Here is an 18,681-nt window from a genome sequence, read left to right on the forward strand (position 1 = left end):
CTATGCAGATTGACATACGTTTTTATTGTATCTTTAAGCTTATAATATCCTCATGTGTAAATAATTTTCGGAATCCTTGGAAATATCCTAGAGGATTCAGCACCATCTCTTGGCCAATAATACCGGCACCATCGACTCCAGTCGCGAACTTAGGTGCGCTTGACGAACTGCACCTTGTATGGTTTTGGGGTAAGCGTAATCCCAGGCAGAAGGACCATTGATGGAGACTCTCCCGCCGGCAGGACAATGCTGAAATGCTGCACGATCCGCACTAGAAACGAGAAGATGCAGGCACGGGCGAGGGCATCGCCCAGACAACGGCGTCTGCCCATGCCGAAGGGCATGAAGTACTCGTCCTTAAAGCACTTGCCAGCCGAATCGATGAACCTCTCTGGGCGAAACTCCAGCGGATCCTTCCAGTGCTCCTTGTCGAGATGCACAGAACGTAGGCTAATCAGAATTGTGGCATTTTTCGGAATGTCGTAGCCTCCCAGCTTGGTTGCCCACAAAGCTCTGCGTGGACCCGTAATGGGAGTGATGTGGAAGAAGCGCTGCACCTCCATGATGAAGGCATCCATGTAGTCAAAGGATTCCCGACGGCTCAAGTGAGGAAACGCATCTGTGCTGGCAGCAGCCACACTGGCGGTCACTTGGGTAAAAAGCTTCTCCTGGACATCCGGGCGCATAGCGAGTACCATTAGGGCCAGGTTGATCGTATTGCTAGTGGTCTGGGAGCCTGCAATGAAGAAGTCCAGGATGGTCATCACCAGCTGCGTCTCATTGAAAGTGCTGCTCTCGCCGCCAGCACTGCGATCCTTCATCTCCTGGAGGTAGGCATAGATGAGATCACTTTCCGCCGGCGACGGATCCTTCGCCAGCTGCCTTCGGTGCTCCTCGATGGTGTCCATAAAGAAAGCGTACAGCTCTGTGTTCAGTTGCTGGATGAGATTGTAGCCAGTGCGATCGGGCGCCACGTGGCGCAGCCAGGGAAACTGGGCCAGCAGACCACCGCAGATGTCAAAGAGTTTGGAACGCCGATTCATCAGGTCGAGCAGCCGCCGCAGAGTCCCATCCTCCTGGCTGGCGATCCTCTTTCCAGCTATCAGACACCACAGTACATTGAGCACACTCTGCGCCAGCCAAGTGACCGGCTCGATCGGCTGCTCCTCGGTGCGCTCCAGCTGCCCCAGCAGCTCCTCCGCCTCCAGTTCGATGTGATGCTCCATCTGGCTGCGCCCGTAGCCCACGTTGCGCATCTGCTTCATGGCAAAGTGGCGGTGCTCGTACCAAAGCTGTCCATCCGTACAGGTGATGCCCTTGCGGGTTCCCATGGTTCGCAGACGCAGAAAGAAGTTGTCCGGTCGCCCCTCGAACACTTCCTGCAGCTGCACTTCCTTCACCATCTCGTGGCCAAGGGCAACCACCACGTATTCGCGGCCCAGCTTCAGACCCACCAGGTCGCTCCGGAAGTCCTTTGCCCAGCGCTCGAACAGGATGTGCTGGCCGCCAACTTCTCTAGCTTCCTTACGGAACTGGTAATATAATACAGGAACGAAGGATTAATAACCCTAGTATATTTCATGATTTTGAGAATAGATAGGTTGTTGAGATCTTGATGAATATCTTTAGCTTTCGCTTTTAGAAAAAACGTTTTTTAAGATTTGGAAGATTTGGATTAAGGAACAATCTAGATTTTGGATGTTACAATTATCTGTTTATTATTCAAATAATCTCATTTTAATAGTATTAAAGATACTTTTGTGAGCCTTACCTGTAATGTGTTTCCTAACCATGGCACAAATCGAGGTCCTGTTTTAGGAATGAAATTCAAAAATGATAATAGTTTTAAGTATTTTGCTAGTTACCAATAGAGTTTCATATGAAATACAATCGTCCAATTCAATCAATTCACCCTACATATGTAGGTATCAAAGTGCTAATCTAATCGGCTGCAAAAGAAATCTGTTAGCTAGCAAAACTACCGAAACGAAAGTGAAAACTCTATCTTGAAATCAAGCCGCTTAGTTGTTAACTATCAATGCGTTATCAAAATCAATTTCATAACTTTTATATGTGCAAATTGAGACCGCTTTTCTTTGAGTGAATAAGATTCCCTTAGAAATTGCATGCTAATTTATCCTCATACCGAATTGCAACAATTGCGAATAATAATAAAAATGTGCCTATATACAGGAATGACAGCTATTACGCCCATAATCGTAATCCTAATGCAAATCAAAAGCTGCATTGGCAAGTGGAATAAATCAGCCCGGCCCTTGTTACTGGCCAATTCAGACCAGTTAGGCCAGGTGTCAGAAGTATGTGACGATTTTATCAATAAGATATATTAGCATTCAAAGCGTGTGCCGTCTGGTTCCCCGCCGATTGGCCACAGATGCCGCTGATCACCATTACGAGTTGCTAATGAGCCCACCAATTGGTCGTGGGGCAGGTCGTATGTTCGCCTATCGCTCCCATCTAGAGTCCATATACAAATATATTTTATAATAATATGGTTATTAATGCTCTACTATTAAATAAAATGAATTGGCTAGTTTTCAAAATCAAACTGTACCCACGATACACAATATTGGTTAAGTTATTCTACGAAATTTAAAAGAAATCCATCGTTTGTTTGAGCACCAACGCTTGAACTTCTTATCTGCATTTGGGATTCCAGGACAAGTAATCCCAAGTGCAGGACGAGAAGAGCTCACCTGGTGGAAAGTTCTTGGGACGCCGCACCGAGCTGATGAGTGAATAAATCACGAAACCAATTAGAATCGCGCACAGAAATATGAGGGCACTCATTTCAATATACTATTTATAAGACCACCGAAAAACGAGACCGTAGTCCAAGCAAGGCTTTTGTCCAATTAAACGGCCACTGGGTCGGGGAGCCAAGGTGTCAGAGCGTCCGTACGCCACGCCAGCTCTATGCCAACTGATTCCGCACCCGAATCCAGCGAGCGAGAGAGCCAGAGGCATGCCCATACCCATACCCATGCCAGACCTATACCCAGACCCAGACAAACCCACGCGCCTGGGCTGCCGCCTTTTCATGTGGGTCTATTGATAGTGCAAGCAAAAAAGTCGAGGGAAACGAAAAACGGGCGAAAAAGCCCGTCTCAGTTGATAAATCAAATACACACATGTCGGTACATATGTACCTATGTACACATGATCCACACCATTTACAAGTAGTTATGTGCCCGAAGAAATTCGAGCAGCGATCACGTCCAAAACGTGCTTGGCTAAGAACTATTTGTTGTTTATAATTGAAGGCGATCGCTCATTTCGAGAATTCCAATCGGCAGAGAGCAATGTTGATGGCCCTTGATGGGCTGAAACTAGATTGTTCCCACGATAGCAAATGTTCTTATCTCAGCGAATCTCTTTTCAAGTTGTCCGTTAATTTAATTGAGGCGTTACAAAAATGATGGGCTTATCATTAGGTAGAGTTTGTACATCGAATATGGAATTTCAAACGCCGGCGCCAGCAACTCGATGCGGATGAAGATCTTTGGAGTGTATACAAATGTAGTCGGATTGTAGTGGAATAAATATAAGTAATGTTCCACATCGGAACGTTCGTATGCCTTATAAGAAGACGGAATTCTTGGCGATTATATAGTCAATCTCGCTCGTCCAGGGATTCTTGAAGGCCCGCCACTCGCTCTGCAGTTGAATGTAGCTGTTGTCCTTGCACCGGAAGCGGTAGACCTGCGTCGTCACCTTTTCCGGCACCTGCATCACCATCTTGTGGGACTCCATCAGCGCGGCGATGTCTTCGTTGTGGAAGTACTCGTAGAAGCTGGTGCCAAGGATCTCCTGGGGCAGGAAACCAATCACGAGGGTGGCACTGCAAAATAATTTAAGTCAAATCATCATGAAAATAAAGCCCATAATGGTACCTACCGCTGGTCGATGAACAGGAACTTGCCCTCGCCGGAATGGCGCGAGATGAAGAGCACGTGCCGTATGTTCGGGTGATTGTCCAGCGAGGCGGGTACTGTGGAGTTGCGAACGTTGGGCGGAATGCGACCAATTGCCACAAGGCAGGATAGATTCGTTGTCTGCTCGTCGCTGTCGCCGTCCTGGTCTTCGTCTTTGATGGGTGTCCAGGACTTAAGATAGCCCGTGCACTGGATAACCCGGTACTTGTGGCCCGTACTCAGCCTGGACTTGCGCTTCGTGGAGCTCCGGGAGCTGGAGGACGTATCGGACTCCTCCTTGATCTGGTTGTTGCTGGCGGTGCGCAGCTTCATGCGGCAGAAGAAGGAGCGCCGGGCACCGGGACACAGGCGGCACAAGCTCTGTGGAACGTCGGTCTTCACGGGCAGCATGGCTGCAGGTGATAAAGCAAGGGAAAAACTTTAGGAATGTAGTAAATCCAAAACTTTCGCATGGCCACTTACTCTTCGCATCGATAAGCCTTTCCCTAGGACACTGTTCCAGTGAGGATAGCTGCTCCTTAACCTTGCCTATGTCCTTCGGATGCAGAACGTCGAACCAGCTCTGTCCCAGCAGGTCCGCTTGGGTGCTGTTCAGCACACTGGACACCGAATCGGAAACGTACAGGATGCGTCCTCGGTCACAACCCACCACGAACAGGAATCCCTCGGACGCCTGCAGGATGATCATCTTGAGTTCCTGGTCGGACAGGAAGCTCGGCCGGTAATCGGATCCGTTGAATGGATGCAAGCTGCCGCTGCCACGTATCCCTCGCAGATGCTGCACTGCCATCCGGAGCACCGTCAGTTTGTCCAGCTTTCGCTGCATCGCAAAGCACATGGGAATCATGGAAGAGAGCTCGTTGATGTACGTGTTCATCTTGTCCCGACGCCGCTTCTCGATCTCGCTGTGATTTTGCCTAATATGATATAATGTTAAAATTATAAATGAATATGGATGCAGGAATCTGATTTTAAAGACCAATTAACTTTTCTAAAATAATCAACATTAGTTCTTGAAGTCGAATAAATGGATATGGATTTAGTTAAGTTTTAAAAATTTTTTCATTACTTGCGATTTTCATCGGAGGTTCTGGCTGACTTCTCATCGTCGTAGTTTTCATCTTCGATCTCCTCCAGATTTTCGCTAAATCGAAACCAACAAATGGTGAATTAGAAAACAACCCCGATATTCAATCAACCAGTGGGTGGATTTCCCGTGTAACGGGCGTCAACTGTTGCTTCCTCTTCCCTTCACACCCACACGCACACCTGGCCAATTTGTGTGAGCGTGTGTGTGCGGGTTTTCGCGAATGTGCGTTCGTGTGGGTGCTTAACGCACACACTGACAGCTCGTTTTTATGTAATGTGTGTGTAATTTGCAATGCACTTTTCCAGTGAAACTCACCAGAACTCCTGCACTTCCATCGCCAATCGGTGACGTTTGCTTATTTGAAATTAAGCCCTTTCCGACGAATACCTCTCTTTCGTTTGTTTACTAACATCAACGTCCCAATAATAACATTTAAAACGGAAGTGTGTGCAGGCCGACAATTTGTTGCAAGCTTTTCCTGCATCTTCAGCTTTGAAGCTGCAGTGTGAACGTGGCTGCAAAATATACCAGCCACTTTCGGAAGAATACCAAAGAAAACAAGCTTTTCGCTTAAAAATACCATATGGCGCCAATTAACAACGGTATCTTAACATTCAAATATGAAACTCTTACGAATCAATTTTAATTCTTTTACTTTGGCTTATACAATCTGATATTATGGGTAAAAATCAACACAAGTCGAAACAAACACAACCAAACAATTAAATACTATTTGTATTTGCGCCTTAGTTTAATCACAGCTTAAATGTGATACATTTTATCCAAGCATATCGTTATGACCTGCATATAGCGATCCCAAAGACATCTAGTTTCTTGGTCCCTGCAAAGCATTTAGAGTTGATTATCAAATAAGTTAGGTAATTAATCAAGACAAGTACTCACCTTGATATTTCCAGATCCAAAACGCTTTGCGTTATGGAAGCCAAAAATTTATTCACTTGCTCACGGTTCCAGCCATTCTGACGCCAAGGATCAATAAGCTTCTCACAGAGATCGACGAAAAGATCGCGAAGCTCCCGATTACGATGCAAATTGCAGGCGATGGTGATCAGGGCGCGCCAGTAAGAACTGCAAATCAAATGGAGCAGATCAGTGGTAAGAAATTGTAAGATTATCGAGAAATTAGTCCTTACCGAAAGTTCCCATCTAGTTCGTGAAATGCGCGCTCGAGAAGAACGGGCTTGAGGCGCATGCAGACGAGGCTAAATGCAAGGACTAAACTAAATAATAGCACTTGGGCGGTAGACAAATAAATCTCACTGCTTAATCTCCTTTTCCTTGTCGAGTAAACAGCGCAACTCCCGCAAGTCCAACAGAAACTCTTTATCCATTTCGGTGTCATAGTACTCCGGTCCAGTGTGCTGCAATTAGTAATTTAGTTTCTCAAAGAATCAAGAGAACTATGCCATACCTGGTAAGTGTACGTCCAGTAGATCATAATAGCATGGGAGCAGGTCAACAAATCACTGAAGCTCAGGTATTGCAATTTCTTTTTGGTGGTTTCGAAACGCAGGCAGGCCAGGAAAACAATGCAGGCGTACTTTCTGTAAGAGTGAAAGGTTTAGCTTTTTGAAGATCAATACATTGATCCTATTCATACTTGGCCAGATCGGTGGATATGAAGAAATGTTGCTTGATGTTGTTGGTCAACGTGCCGGGCATTTCCTCCACCGCCTTGAAAATGCGTTTTACGTTGTCAAATTGTCGACTAAAGAAGAATTTGAAATATATTAGACTCTGCCTATAGAGTAGCCAAATTTACCCACCGAACCGATTTCAGCTTCACACACGTCTTCTCGGCCACCTCGTCAAGGTCTTTGCGGTAGCGGGACGACAGCTTCTTGCCAAGAATTTCGCGAGCCACCACATCATCGATGGAGTAGTACTTCTCGGTGATAAGATCACGCATATGTGGCTCCAGCTGGAAGCAGGATTGCTCCATCAGTTTGGTGGGTGCGTTTAGATATAGTTCAATCAGGGAATAGGTGCGGTAATGATCCAGTACATCCGAAGCAATCAGGTCGCTGGGAGCGCCCATGGAGTGGCCAAAACCCTTCTGTTTCAGATAGGACACCGCCTCGCTGGCTGAAATTATAAATCGAAGGAGTCGTTTTACATGAAACAAGATGGCAATTGGGAGAAGGAAACTTACAGGAGAAGCCTTCGATCCATAGCTGATAAATTTCTGGATCGATGATTGTATAATTACTTATAAACACATCCACATCGGCCTGTAAGCATTCAGTTTTATTATTTATTATTATTTTGGATCATCGGATATTTACCATTTTATTGTTGGTGTGACCGTTTTCTGAACTAGCTGTCCAATTGGATATATCGAAATGTGTGTTAGAGATGAAACACTGTGTGGCTTCAGCACAACCATCATAGTTTATTCTTTTAATTATTTTAAAACTTCCTAGAATGTAATAAATCGTGCAAGTTTCCATAACATAAATAATTAATATTAATAAAAACAAAAGAAAATTTTCAGGGTAATAATGGTGAAACCAAATTCGTTGTGATTTTGATTTTTAAGATCAAGCCATAAGTAAATCTTTTAAATTGTATTTTCCACAAATCTTAAATTAAAATGCAAGACAAGTAAGCGTTCCGATATTCAAAAACCAGAGATGGGGCACAGCTAGCGAGCAGGAATCACGACTATCGATAGCGCCGATAGGGGGCGATAGCTGCAACGCGCATGACAACTCTAGTTATCATGAGGAAGAAGAGGAGGATATCAACTTTTTTAGTAAATTAGTAAAGTTTAAGCTTAAAAAATGTAAATTGCAATGAACCACCAGCTGTATATAGGGCAATGCAACATGAACATGACCAGCGCGCAATTCGCAAGTGAGTCGTGGTGAGCGCTGAAAAAAACGCGGATCGCGGCGGCAGCAACAGCAGCAGCAGCAACAACAACAACAACAGACCGTCCGTCGTCTCGGTAGACGTCGAATAATATACATATATCGCAATAATCCAATTGCAAGTAGCAATTCGATGAACAATTCAAGTGCATTACTATCGTTGGACCGCAGAATAAGTGAAAGTGAACTGGCATAACAATACTATGGAACAGGTTGACTCCTCCACCGAGCTGCACCTGAATAGGAAAGATCTGGCCGCGCTGGCCGAGGATGTTGTGAAAGAAGAGGTGATATTAGAAAGCTCCAGCCATCACCATCATCATCATCACCATCAGGTAGGAAAAAGGAGCAACAAACGGCTGCGTAAGGAGCGAATTTGGTTTTGGATTTCCCATTCGCTTTTCCTTTGGCGGGGTGGTTTTGGTTCCGGACAGTGTGTTTGGTTCAGGTTCTATCTAATGAATCCGAAACCGAATCTGGCTCGAAAACCGCTCCGCTTCGCTCTGCGCAGTTGTGGAAAGTGGGTGGTGGGTGGTTGGGCTAGGTGGCCTGGGGGTGGCGCAACTTGCGCCCTACGAAACGCTCCGTGCGACCCACTGGGCCACAGGCATTCCCCGCTCGCCTTCTCGCCTCCATCCACTCCCACTTTGCCTCCCCCTCCTCCTTCTCCCCCTCCACCCACCGCATTTGTGGCGCACAAATGTTGTGTATACCGATTTTCATTTTTCCCATGCTGTGTTGTTTACTTACATTCGAATTTTCTTTCCCGATTCCTGTGCAAATCGCATTGGATTAAATCGCAAACGCCATCAATTGGCCGCTGGACACTCACCCACATACATGTGACGAACGTGGGAATATGTGCGCTATGGTAATGCAGTTGGACACCAAGATTCGCATGGTCACATCCTCCTCCAACGACAACAGTGGTAGCGGCGGCGCCAGTGGCGGTACAAGCGGAGCGGGCGGAGGCAACGGCGGTGGCGGTGTGGTTTCGGTGCCCGTATCCCTGCCCATCGGTTCGATGATAACCGGCACTACCTTTAATGTGATCACGCCCGACCAGCTGCCCCCCCACTTCAAGCCGATGCTGTGCGTCGACAACAATGGCTACCTGTCCGGCAGCACGGTCAGCATGGGCAACGACCTCAAGACGATCGTCATCCAGCAGCAGCAGACGCAACCAGGCGGCGGCGGTGGCGGCGCCAATAATGCGGGCACCAATACGACCGCCACGAATACGATTGGACTGAACCACGATGGCTCCGGGAGCAACAATAGCCACGACAGTCTGGCCACCTTGGAGCACGCCGCGGGCGGAGCGAGTGGCGTCGGCGGTGGCGGCGGCGGAACGGGTGGTGGCTCCTCGGGCTGGTCGGAGAACCCGTCCACCCAGCACAATGAGGTCTTCCAGATCCGCTGCAAAACCACCTGCGCCGAGTTATACCGCAGCAAGCTGGGCTCCGGCGGCCGTGGACGCTGTGTGAAGTACAAGGACAAGTGGCATACGCCCAGTGAATTTGAGCATGTGTGTGGCCGGGGCTCCAGCAAGGATTGGAAGCGTTCGATCAAGTATGGCGGCAAATCGCTGCAGTCCCTCATCGACGAGGGTACGCTCACGCCGCACGCGACCAACTGCAGCTGCACCGTCTGCTGCGACGACGAAGCAGGTGAGTCAGGTGAGACGATCAACAATTACTACACACATACCCCCACCCCCCTTAAGCATGGCGCACCGAGTTGACCTGGTCATCGGTCCGTCATGGTGTCCCTAGTGCAGGACTCGCGCACAAACCGAATTCATAACACCACAGCTTTGGAAACCCACCTGTCTTCTGTTTATAAACATTTTTTTGTTTGCAACCATAGGGCTTAAACAATTCCAAATAATTGAATGTCTTACTCAGCAAGGGCATATTGGGCAAAAATGTTGCAATAAATAATAATAACACTTTCTTATTCTCACGTGTGCAAGTCACATTGTAACTCGATACAAAATCTCATTAAGGAATGATATATTGCTTTAAAAACAGGTTTTTGAAATGCAACATTGCATAATAAATATAGATTAATAAGAAAGAGCGTAGTAACTAGCAATAGACAAAATAGTTTAAAATTTATTGAGCTTGCTGATATGCAAACATATTGAGAGTACATCTCGCCTGTTAATTAAAAGCAATTTAAAATTGATTGCTCTTGACAACAACTAATAATGCTACTTTTTAAGTCACTCGGACAGGACATTCGTTTCAAATGTAATTCTGATTTATTGAAAACAACTCATTACTTTAATCGGCCCCAAATCGTAATAGTTTGATAACTAATTAATAACTCAGCCAAGCAAATAGTCCTTTCTAGTTAACTTCTATGTGAAGCCCTTGTTATGTCTTCTCCAGTTGTGCCGAGCCCCATGTGCATCCAACTGGACCCAAGTACAACCATTTGTTTAACCCCCTTACACGCTCATCTTGTTTAGCTTCCGGCCCTGTCCGTCTCTTCACACCGTACAAGCGTCGGAAGCGGAATCAAACTGATCTCGATATGGAGTCTGGACCCAAACGCAAACGTAACACCCATCATAGTAACAACAACAACAGTAACACCAATAACAACAACACGAGCGGGAGCGGCGCCAACAACTGTGTGGATGTGACTGCAGCTGTGGCTGCTGCAACAGCCAGCGTGGTGGACGAGAACAACATGTTCCTGTCGGAAGAGAACATCACGTCCAAGGATGAGCCGTGGGCAGCGCTCAACGACAGCCTGGACACCTCCACCGAGCTGGTCGATCAGTCGCAGATGGGCAACACTTACGAACGGGAAACGTTTGTGGTGAACATCAACGATGGATCCTCTATCGCCGTCCTGGACACCAGCCAGTCGATGAAGAACATCGAGCACGTGTACTGCACCATGGTCAAGGCGACCAATGACTTCAAACGCATGCTTAACGACATGAAGCAGTCCTTCGAGCGCCGCCTCGAGGTTCTGCAAAAGGAGCGCGATGCAGCGGTCAGCGCGATGCGTGTCCAAGTGCACGCGGACATCGATGATCCAAATATATCAGGCTCCCTGCACGGCAATGAGATCATTTCTGCTAAAAAGGTATGTTTTGATACTACATATATCAGTCGATATCTTACTTATATTTTCAATTTTAAATAGTGCGCCAACTGTAACCGCGAAGCATTGGCCGAGTGCTCACTGTGCCGAAAGACGCCGTACTGCTCGGAGTTCTGCCAGCGGAAGGATTGGAATGCTCACCAGGTGGAGTGCACAAGGAATCCACAAACGACAACGCAGCAGGTCATGCTGTTGATCGACGATCAGTCCTAAGCAACGTAACGAATTGTACATACAAATTTTACTACTAATTAATACGATTATAGGAAGTCGCCCCCCAAAGTCCCTAAAGTCCTTGCAGTTCGGTCCAGGTCATCCACCTGTAGTCCACTCCCTCCCTCTTCGACAGACTCCCCCCCCCCCCAAAAAAAAAAAAATCCCCTTAGCAAGCCTGCATCCTCTTAGACGTATGTCCTACATTAATGTAATTCTTAACGTACATATAACTATATAAATATATATACATTTTACTATTGAACGTAGGGCAAGCCAGCAAAGAAAAAAAATAACAAAAAACAAGCGAAACGAAAGTAAAATTAATTAAAAAAAGAGTAAAATGTAGCAAGCGAAAATCAAAGCAAGTGCAAAGGCGTAGAGAATTAAGCTACGATATGAAAGTAAAAAGTGAAGAAGAACTAAACCGATTACTTGTAATTCAATTTAAATTAAATTAAATTAATAATAGTTGCAAGCGCATAGCATAACTAACGAGAGACCCCAAGCATCCAACCACCCCCCCCCCCGCACCCCGCCCCATTCAAAAACACACAATCGACAGTGAAAAACAACTAGATAAAACCTAAGCGATGATAAAAAAGTTCTGAAATTACCATACATATTCGTCGATGTATACACTTTTCATTAGACTGTAAGCGCATAGTTAAACTTTTAACATTATACCATTATAATTTTATGGATACTACTGCCCGTTACAAGCATCCAATAAAGATTTCAAACAAACAAGCTAAATAAATCCACAGTACGCAGTAAACGCAATCCGAATTCCAATTCCAATTAAAATTTCAATTACAAACATACATACATATGCATATATGCCCGCACAGTAATCGAATCGTAATGTAAACATACATATAGCTGAAAATGGAAAATTGAAAATGGACAACTTACAGTTTGTTTGTTAGCTGTGTGTAAATGTGTCTCGTAGGGTTTTCCCCGTTCTCCCGTTTGTAAAGTTTTGCCTACGCCCCCCAGCTGATGTAACAATTCTTATAGTCTGTAGTCTCCATATGCTAATACATTTATATATGTAGTATATATAATAAACAACTAGCTATATATTCCGATTCACGCACACACGCGCCACGTACACAGCGAGAAACACACACACACACAGTAAATCGCCACTCGTGCGACAATCGCAGATGGAAAACACGTTACTTTCGATTTTCGGGCCTGACCGCCTGACCAATTCAATTTGAAATCTTTATTTTCATGTCTGTAATGGTTTCGGATGTTGCACTCGATTAAAGCCAAGCCACCTTGTTCAGATACAGATAAAGATACAGATACACTGCAGAAAATGAAATCAACGCCCTCTCATCAACACACAAAACACACATCAAAAATCGAACGGGAGTGCAGATAGGGAAATATCGAGAGAAGTGCAGATGAAAAGATCGACAAAATATATACATACATTTAAATGTACAAAGCCTACCATTTGTGTCGTGTTACTTTTTGGTTTCCTCATGCTTACCTAATTTAAAAATACAATACAATACAATTTAGGTTGAAGTTCAAGCTTCTTTGTATCCATTCACATGTTGTTACACTGCGGGAAACTCAAAAGTTTAAGGTTTCTTTGAGATAGGTTTTATGTTTCAAGTGGAAATAGTGAGAAGTTTCCAACGTTGATGTCCACGGAGTATGATTTCATCATCCATATACACTTCATAGAATGCTTCAAGGATGCTAGCACTCCTGTAAGTACTGCACCCATTCATTGCCCAGATCGAGTCGAGTCCGAGTAAAAGCATGTATTTGTTAGTTATTATGCACATGTTTCATTTATTATTGCATTTCATGTTGCTGTGTGTGTAGCATTATTATCGAATTATCAGTATGCTTACTATTATTGTATTCTATTACCAAAAATAATTTCTTAAAACTTGTTTACTCGTTTAATTTATTTATAGGTATATTATCAATTATTTTAAGTTTGCATTCTGCAACTGCTCGGCGTTGAGTGTTTGCTATGTAATTGGATTTATACTTGCCAGCGGTAACTCGGTAACTTGTTCAATAATTCACTTTTGCTCAAACTACAATTACTTGGAACTCAAAACTCCAGCGGAAAGTAGAATGTTTTTAAATCTATATTCGTGTCCGTGGGCGCGGGTTGTGGGTGGGGTGGGGTGGTGTGGGGCTGGTGTACATAGAACGAAACCGATATTTAAACATACTTTTGTTTATTCTGCTGTCTAGATTAGCGTTTGTTGCTATTGGCATTAGTAACTAATTTGTGTGATAGATTTTCGGATTCGGTTTTGTGTGTGGGGTTCACTAAGTATTAAGACTTTTTTTCATAATAAGTTGATACAAAACATATACGTACAATTAACGTGCCTAAAAGTTATAACATTTTTAATTTGCTAAATAATAAATTTATGGGTATTTCGCTGCTGCCCAATAAGTAAACAATATATATATATATAACGAATTGCCGAATGGGTCCCTAATATGGGGAACTGGTTTACAAACACAACGTTTAAACGGTTAAGATCGGGATTAGGGATTGAACAAAGCCAATGGAAGGACATTTGGGGATTAGTATAGCGTTTAACCTAGCCCGAGGCGCGGGCGACGCTCTAAGAAAGACTTTTTTACATACAATACATCGTTTGTTCGCGTTATCATATTCTTCTTTTGTTTGGAATCACAAATGTTAGCTAGTATTTAAATACACATGTAGGTAAGACATTCAAAAAGGAAAATCGGGGATTTCGTTTAGCGTGGAGTATGCTCTTGGTGGTGATGGTGTTAGAGAGACGACGGCTGTGGTGGTGATAAAATGGGTGGCAAAGTGCGGCAACCTTCAAGCTGCTACTGCTACTGCTCCTGCTCCAGCTCCAGTTTCTGCTCTGCTGGATTCACTCCAAATTTCGCACCTCGAATCTCTTGTACGTGTAGTTGATAAAGACCCAGTCCTTTGCAATCTCACCGCCCTGCGGTATGGGCGCCGATGCTGCAATGGATGCACGTTAGTCTCGTGTGCTCGTCCCTTTGGTTAGCAATATACTTACGTATCTCCAGCGACACATCGGGAAACTCGTCGAAGTTGGACGTATCGTCGATTGAGCGCACTTCAACGGGTATGGCCGCGGGACGCTCACGTATGTGCTCCCAGTCCACTCCCCGGAAGAACGGCACGGACTTCAGATCCTCGAGACCGCGCTGGGAACCCAGCCGGCGATCGGCCTCGCAGCAGAAGTTGATGATCGTCTCCTTGGCCTCCTCCGATATGGGGATCTCTGGGGGAAATATCAGCGTCTCGCGCCAGTTCATCACCTTGCGGTAGGTATCCTGGGGATTGTCCGAGCAGAACGGAGGATAGCCCATCAGCATTTCGTACATGATGACTCCCAGGGACCACCAGTCGCAGGCGGGTCCGTAGCCAGTCTGCAGGAATACTTCGGGTGCAATATAGTCCGGCGTTCCCACGGTGCTGTAGGCGAGGGCGCGTCGATTTCGCTTCCACGACTCGGCACGTCGCTTGGAGTCCATCGGACTGCAGGACAAGCTAGTTTATTTAATAACTACAAGCTTGGATTTATTCACTTCTTACCTGGCACAAGTGCCAATAAAATCGGATGGTTTCGCCTGCGACAAGTCCCGATAAAAGTCTGTTCGATGCGACTTCTTTAAGCCAGTGCACAGTCCGAAGTCGGAGAGCTAAAATAATAATGGCATTTAGTGACATTTTAGTGTGTTTATCATCTCAATTATCTGGATCCCACTTACCTTCAGATGCCCTCGCGCATCCAGCAGCAAGTTATCGGGCTTGATATCCCTGTGTATGAAACCGAGTTTGTGAATAGAATCGATCGCCAATGCCGTCTCACTGATATAGAACTGTGTGCCCTCCTCGGATAGCGTGTCCTTCTTCATCAAAAGCGTCATCATATCACCACCAGGCAAGAACTCCATTATTAAATATAAATTGACGGGATCCTGTGAAAAGATATTTCAAAAACATTTATGTTTATTCTGTTTATTCCTGAGTAAGAAAGTTATTTTAGGGACTAATATGTTTTATAAAAACCCTATGTATTCCATTTGTGTAAGTGTATTTATATTCATTGTAAAATAATTGTGATGAGTCCCCAATGGAGAAATATGTTATTAAACTTTTTAACTTGAGAGAAATGGCGATTCATGGTAGGCATGTTCGACTGTAGCAAGAACTTTCACCGAGAAGAAGTGAACGAAAGAGAATCGAGAAAAAAACAACAAAGGCGGCCCACGCAGAGAATGAGAGAGGGAGCGAGAGAGAAAGAGAGACGTGACCATATGATTGGCAAAGGCGCTTTTGGCATTTGCAGTTGTATTGGTTTATTGATTTTTTTGTCCGTGTTTTAACACAATTCTTTTGTTATGTGCGCTGCCGCCTGCCCCTTCACCCCATCGCCCTTTCTCCCACCCACCCTGTATCATCATTGTTTTTGTTGTAGCTGGCGCTCGTCACTCACCTGGAAACTGTAGTACATCTTGACCACCCACTGATGATCGGCCTCGACCAGGACATCGCGCTCGGCGCGTACGTGTGCCACCTGCTCCTTTTCCAGCATGTCCGCTTTGCGCAGCACCTTCATGGCGTACACATGTCCCGTGTCCTTTTTCTGCACCAGACGCACTTCACCGAACGCGCCGCGTCCGATGACTTTGAGGGCCTCAAAATCCTCCACACCAAGGCGCAATCGCTTCAGCCGGAGATACTCTGTCTCCTTCTGGGCATGCTGCAGACGCTTCTCCTGGCGCTGCGCCTCCGACAGGCTCTCGTCCTTCAGCTGCGCCTCCAGCTTCGCGAGGCGCTGCTTTCGCTCGCCATACTGCGTCACCAGGTTGCTGTAGTAGTTCTCCAACGTCACCTTGGCCTTGGTGGCCTTGTCCAGTGTGTGGTCGCTGAATCTGATCGAGGCACCGTCCGCGTCCTGCGTTCTGCTGCTCATCATCTAAGCTGGGGTTTTTGTCCTGGTCACCTCGGTCCTGTTTGGGGCTTGTGTGTGTGCTCCCTGCGATGTCGGTGCGTGTGCGTGTGTGTGGTGAGGAGTTATGCACTTGCCAATGCACACACACTGCTTTCTTCGCCCGTTTCTTGCCTTTTTCCTCGGTAATTTGTTGAAATTCCTCCCTCTGCTGCTTCTTCTTCAAGAGCCATTCGCATTTTGCATCCCCAACAAAGCAAAGTTGGCTGCGCTCCAGTGGGGCTATCGATAGCTAATCGATTGATTTTAGAACTTTAGTGCTTTTGGCTAGCAACTAGTGATGACAATTGAGCTTTCACAGACAATTGTATAAATTTTGAGTAATGAAATCAGGTTCATGACATTGAATATATTTATTGAAATTGATCAAATTGACTCAAAGATAGTTTATAATAAAACAGTACTATTATTAAGAAGCACAGCTTAATTAATAATTAAAATATCTTAGCTTTAACCGTTTAGATTAATTCTCGCCAAAAGGCTTTTACTTCGAAAACTGGCATCACTGCCACCAGTTCAATTAGTAAATAAATAGAACTTACCGACTTGGGATAAATTTTTCCATGTTAGGCGTACAACAACCAGCTGCCTTTGCTAATCCGGCCACTTGGTGCCTGTGACAGTCCCACAAAATGAGCATAGTCAGCTAATAATGGCCCGCATCACCAGTATTCTGGACTTGGACCCCAGTTCTCTGTTGTACATTTTCAAGCTTCTGAGTTTGGAGGACCAGTTGCACTTGGCGCGTTGCTGTCGCCTATTTAGGGACGCCTTTCTTCACCTGCATCGCCATGATTTCCAGGATGTTGTTGACAAGGATATGAGCATTAGGACTCTGGAGGATTGGCGCACCTTTCTATGGCTCTGTGGCAGCCGCATCGGTACACTGGAATCCCACTTTGACGATGATCACCCGCTGCAGCTGCTCCCGATGATCAGCAGACACTGCTACCGACTGAAGTCCATCTCCATATACAATGCAACAGTGGCGCGGGCGCAACCGTATCTATTGCGGATGAGCTCCTTGGAAAAGGTGTACGTGCGCAACTACAAGAGCACCAGCAAGGATCTAATAAAAGCCATTGGGATACACCTTCCCCGGGTCAACAGTCTGAGCCTGGAGAGCTTTGAACGCAAGGAGTGTAAGCGCTCTTTAATGTTCTTTTGATCACAACAATCTTATCTAATTGCTTCTCCCTTCACAGTACAAGAAGTACGTCAGTTTAGCGAGATGCTGGAACTTGGCTTGTACGACGAGGTGACCGCCTCGGAGTTCGCAACAATTGTGAAACCCATGCGGAAGCTGCGATGCCTTCAGCTGCGCAACGGCAAACGCTTTCTGACTACCAGCAATCTCAGGATGCTGGCCACCAACTGCCGCCACCTGGAGAAGCTGACGTTCAATGACTGCGACGCCGATCTGTTGGTCCTGCCGCAGTTTGCAAACCTCAAGTACCTGCAATTATACTGCGCGGAGGACATGAAGACGCGCCTGTTCAAGGCACTGGCCAAAAGCCAGTGCTCCATTCAGTTGGAATACCTCATTCTGCACCGCAAACGCTGGATTGACGAGGAGCAGGCGCAGTACATCAGTGCTTTGAAGTCTCTCCGATGGCTGGTCTGCAAGCCTCGTGACGATCTGTGCGTTCGCCACTTGGCGGAGTTGAGTCGATTAGAGTGCCTTTCCATACAGTCCGCTCGTGAGATTGGAGAAACGCAGCTCTCCCTTTTGGTGGCCAACAATGAGCGGCTTCGGTATCTGAACATCTGCTATTGCCTGGGTATCACAGACGCCTTCGTCTTGGACACTCTGGCCAGCTTATCAATACGCTCAGCTCATCAAGCCCTAGAGCTATTTGCTGCGGCCACTGACATCAGGCATGACATCATGGAGCGGGTGAGTAATCTAAAGCACATACATATATTCGAAAGTCCTTTTGTTAATGTGACACTTTGTGCTTCGTTTGCAGCTACCGCCCGAGTTTCCCCTGAAAATGCTCCGCTTGAACTTCGAGTGCAGCGATGGAATGACCAGCGGAGAACACTTCTATGCCGATGAGCCGGAATTCGATCGTCAAGCCGTGTGAGGCCTTATTCGTTCCACAACGAATGTTTCTTCAATCATTACCAAAAATACAACGTAAATTATTTAATCTTTATACGCAGCTTTATTCGTGATCTTACCACTTTAAGTGGTATTTCTTTTGTTATTGCACAACGATGTATTCAACCTTTTCACTGCATAATTAAAATATTACGTCCTATTTAAAGTACTGTATTGGGTTGATTGGGAAAGTGTGGATTAACATGATAAGATTATATTTGTTAACTTACTTATACACCCACTTAACACTTCTTGGTTTAAATTCGATTGCAGCCGCTAGATTGTTCGC

General features: G+C 45.6%; 6 protein-coding genes across 9 annotated transcripts; 2 read left to right on the forward strand and 4 right to left on the reverse strand.

The window, feature by feature from the left end:
• Positions 1-3: 3 nt before the first annotated feature.
• On the reverse strand, positions 4-2,957 carry LOC6738742 (probable cytochrome P450 305a1). Its single transcript, XM_002085506.4, has 3 exons — positions 2,718-2,957; positions 1,772-1,809; positions 4-1,532 (listed from the first exon to the last, which is right to left on the reverse strand). The coding sequence occupies exons 1-3, from the start codon at positions 2,809-2,811 to the stop codon at positions 150-152; spliced, it is 1,515 nt and encodes a 504-aa protein (XP_002085542.1). The 5' UTR covers positions 2,812-2,957; the 3' UTR covers positions 4-149.
• A 435-nt stretch (positions 2,958-3,392) lies between these two features.
• LOC6738743 (protein cycle) lies at positions 3,393-5,566 on the reverse strand. The gene is made up of 5 exons (XM_002085507.4): positions 5,362-5,566; positions 5,026-5,100; positions 4,419-4,873; positions 3,919-4,348; positions 3,393-3,862 (listed from the first exon to the last, which is right to left on the reverse strand). Exons 1-5 carry the CDS (start codon positions 5,379-5,381, stop codon positions 3,601-3,603), a joined length of 1,242 nt encoding a protein of 413 aa, XP_002085543.1. The 5' UTR covers positions 5,382-5,566; the 3' UTR covers positions 3,393-3,600.
• Positions 5,567-5,682: 116 nt separating this feature from the next.
• On the reverse strand, positions 5,683-7,506 carry LOC6738744 (acidic fibroblast growth factor intracellular-binding protein). The gene is made up of 9 exons (XM_002085508.4): positions 7,353-7,506; positions 7,220-7,298; positions 6,834-7,152; positions 6,668-6,775; positions 6,479-6,611; positions 6,328-6,428; positions 6,201-6,269; positions 5,950-6,135; positions 5,683-5,887 (listed from the first exon to the last, which is right to left on the reverse strand). Exons 1-9 carry the CDS (start codon positions 7,353-7,355, stop codon positions 5,809-5,811), a joined length of 1,077 nt encoding a protein of 358 aa, XP_002085544.3. The 5' UTR covers positions 7,356-7,506; the 3' UTR covers positions 5,683-5,808.
• Positions 7,507-7,742: 236 nt separating this feature from the next.
• Positions 7,743-12,743, forward strand: LOC6738745 (deformed epidermal autoregulatory factor 1). Of its 3 annotated transcripts, none has more exons than XM_016171739.3 (4): positions 7,743-8,275; positions 8,821-9,619; positions 10,417-11,045; positions 11,106-12,743. In XM_016171739.3, the coding sequence occupies exons 1-4, from the start codon at positions 8,144-8,146 to the stop codon at positions 11,274-11,276; spliced, it is 1,731 nt and encodes a 576-aa protein (XP_016032556.1). In that variant the 5' UTR covers positions 7,743-8,143; the 3' UTR covers positions 11,277-12,743. The 3 variants fall into 3 exon arrangements, with proteins under 3 accessions (XP_016032556.1, XP_002085545.1, XP_016032555.1); XM_002085509.4 differs by having other exon boundaries at positions 8,821-9,610; XM_016171738.3 differs by having other exon boundaries at positions 7,743-8,227.
• A 320-nt stretch (positions 12,744-13,063) lies between these two features.
• Positions 13,064-16,497, reverse strand: LOC6738746 (serine/threonine-protein kinase tricornered). Of its 2 annotated transcripts, none has more exons than XM_016169223.3 (5): positions 15,773-16,497; positions 15,045-15,254; positions 14,869-14,975; positions 14,327-14,823; positions 13,064-14,268 (listed from the first exon to the last, which is right to left on the reverse strand). In XM_016169223.3, the coding sequence occupies exons 1-5, from the start codon at positions 16,253-16,255 to the stop codon at positions 14,174-14,176; spliced, it is 1,392 nt and encodes a 463-aa protein (XP_016032557.1). In that variant the 5' UTR covers positions 16,256-16,497; the 3' UTR covers positions 13,064-14,173. The 2 variants fall into 2 exon arrangements, with proteins under 2 accessions (XP_016032557.1, XP_002085546.1); XM_002085510.4 differs by having other exon boundaries at positions 14,327-14,811; positions 15,773-16,496.
• A 133-nt stretch (positions 16,498-16,630) lies between these two features.
• LOC6738747 lies at positions 16,631-18,558 on the forward strand. Its single transcript, XM_002085511.2, has 3 exons — positions 16,631-17,430; positions 17,494-18,185; positions 18,259-18,558. Exons 1-3 carry the CDS (start codon positions 16,941-16,943, stop codon positions 18,373-18,375), a joined length of 1,299 nt encoding a protein of 432 aa, XP_002085547.1. The 5' UTR covers positions 16,631-16,940; the 3' UTR covers positions 18,376-18,558.
• The last annotated feature ends 123 nt before the right edge of the window (positions 18,559-18,681 follow it).

This window comes from Drosophila simulans, chromosome 3L (assembly GCF_016746395.2).
Source record: "Drosophila simulans strain w501 chromosome 3L, Prin_Dsim_3.1, whole genome shotgun sequence".
NCBI classification, from domain to species: Eukaryota; Metazoa; Arthropoda; class Insecta; order Diptera; family Drosophilidae; genus Drosophila; species Drosophila simulans.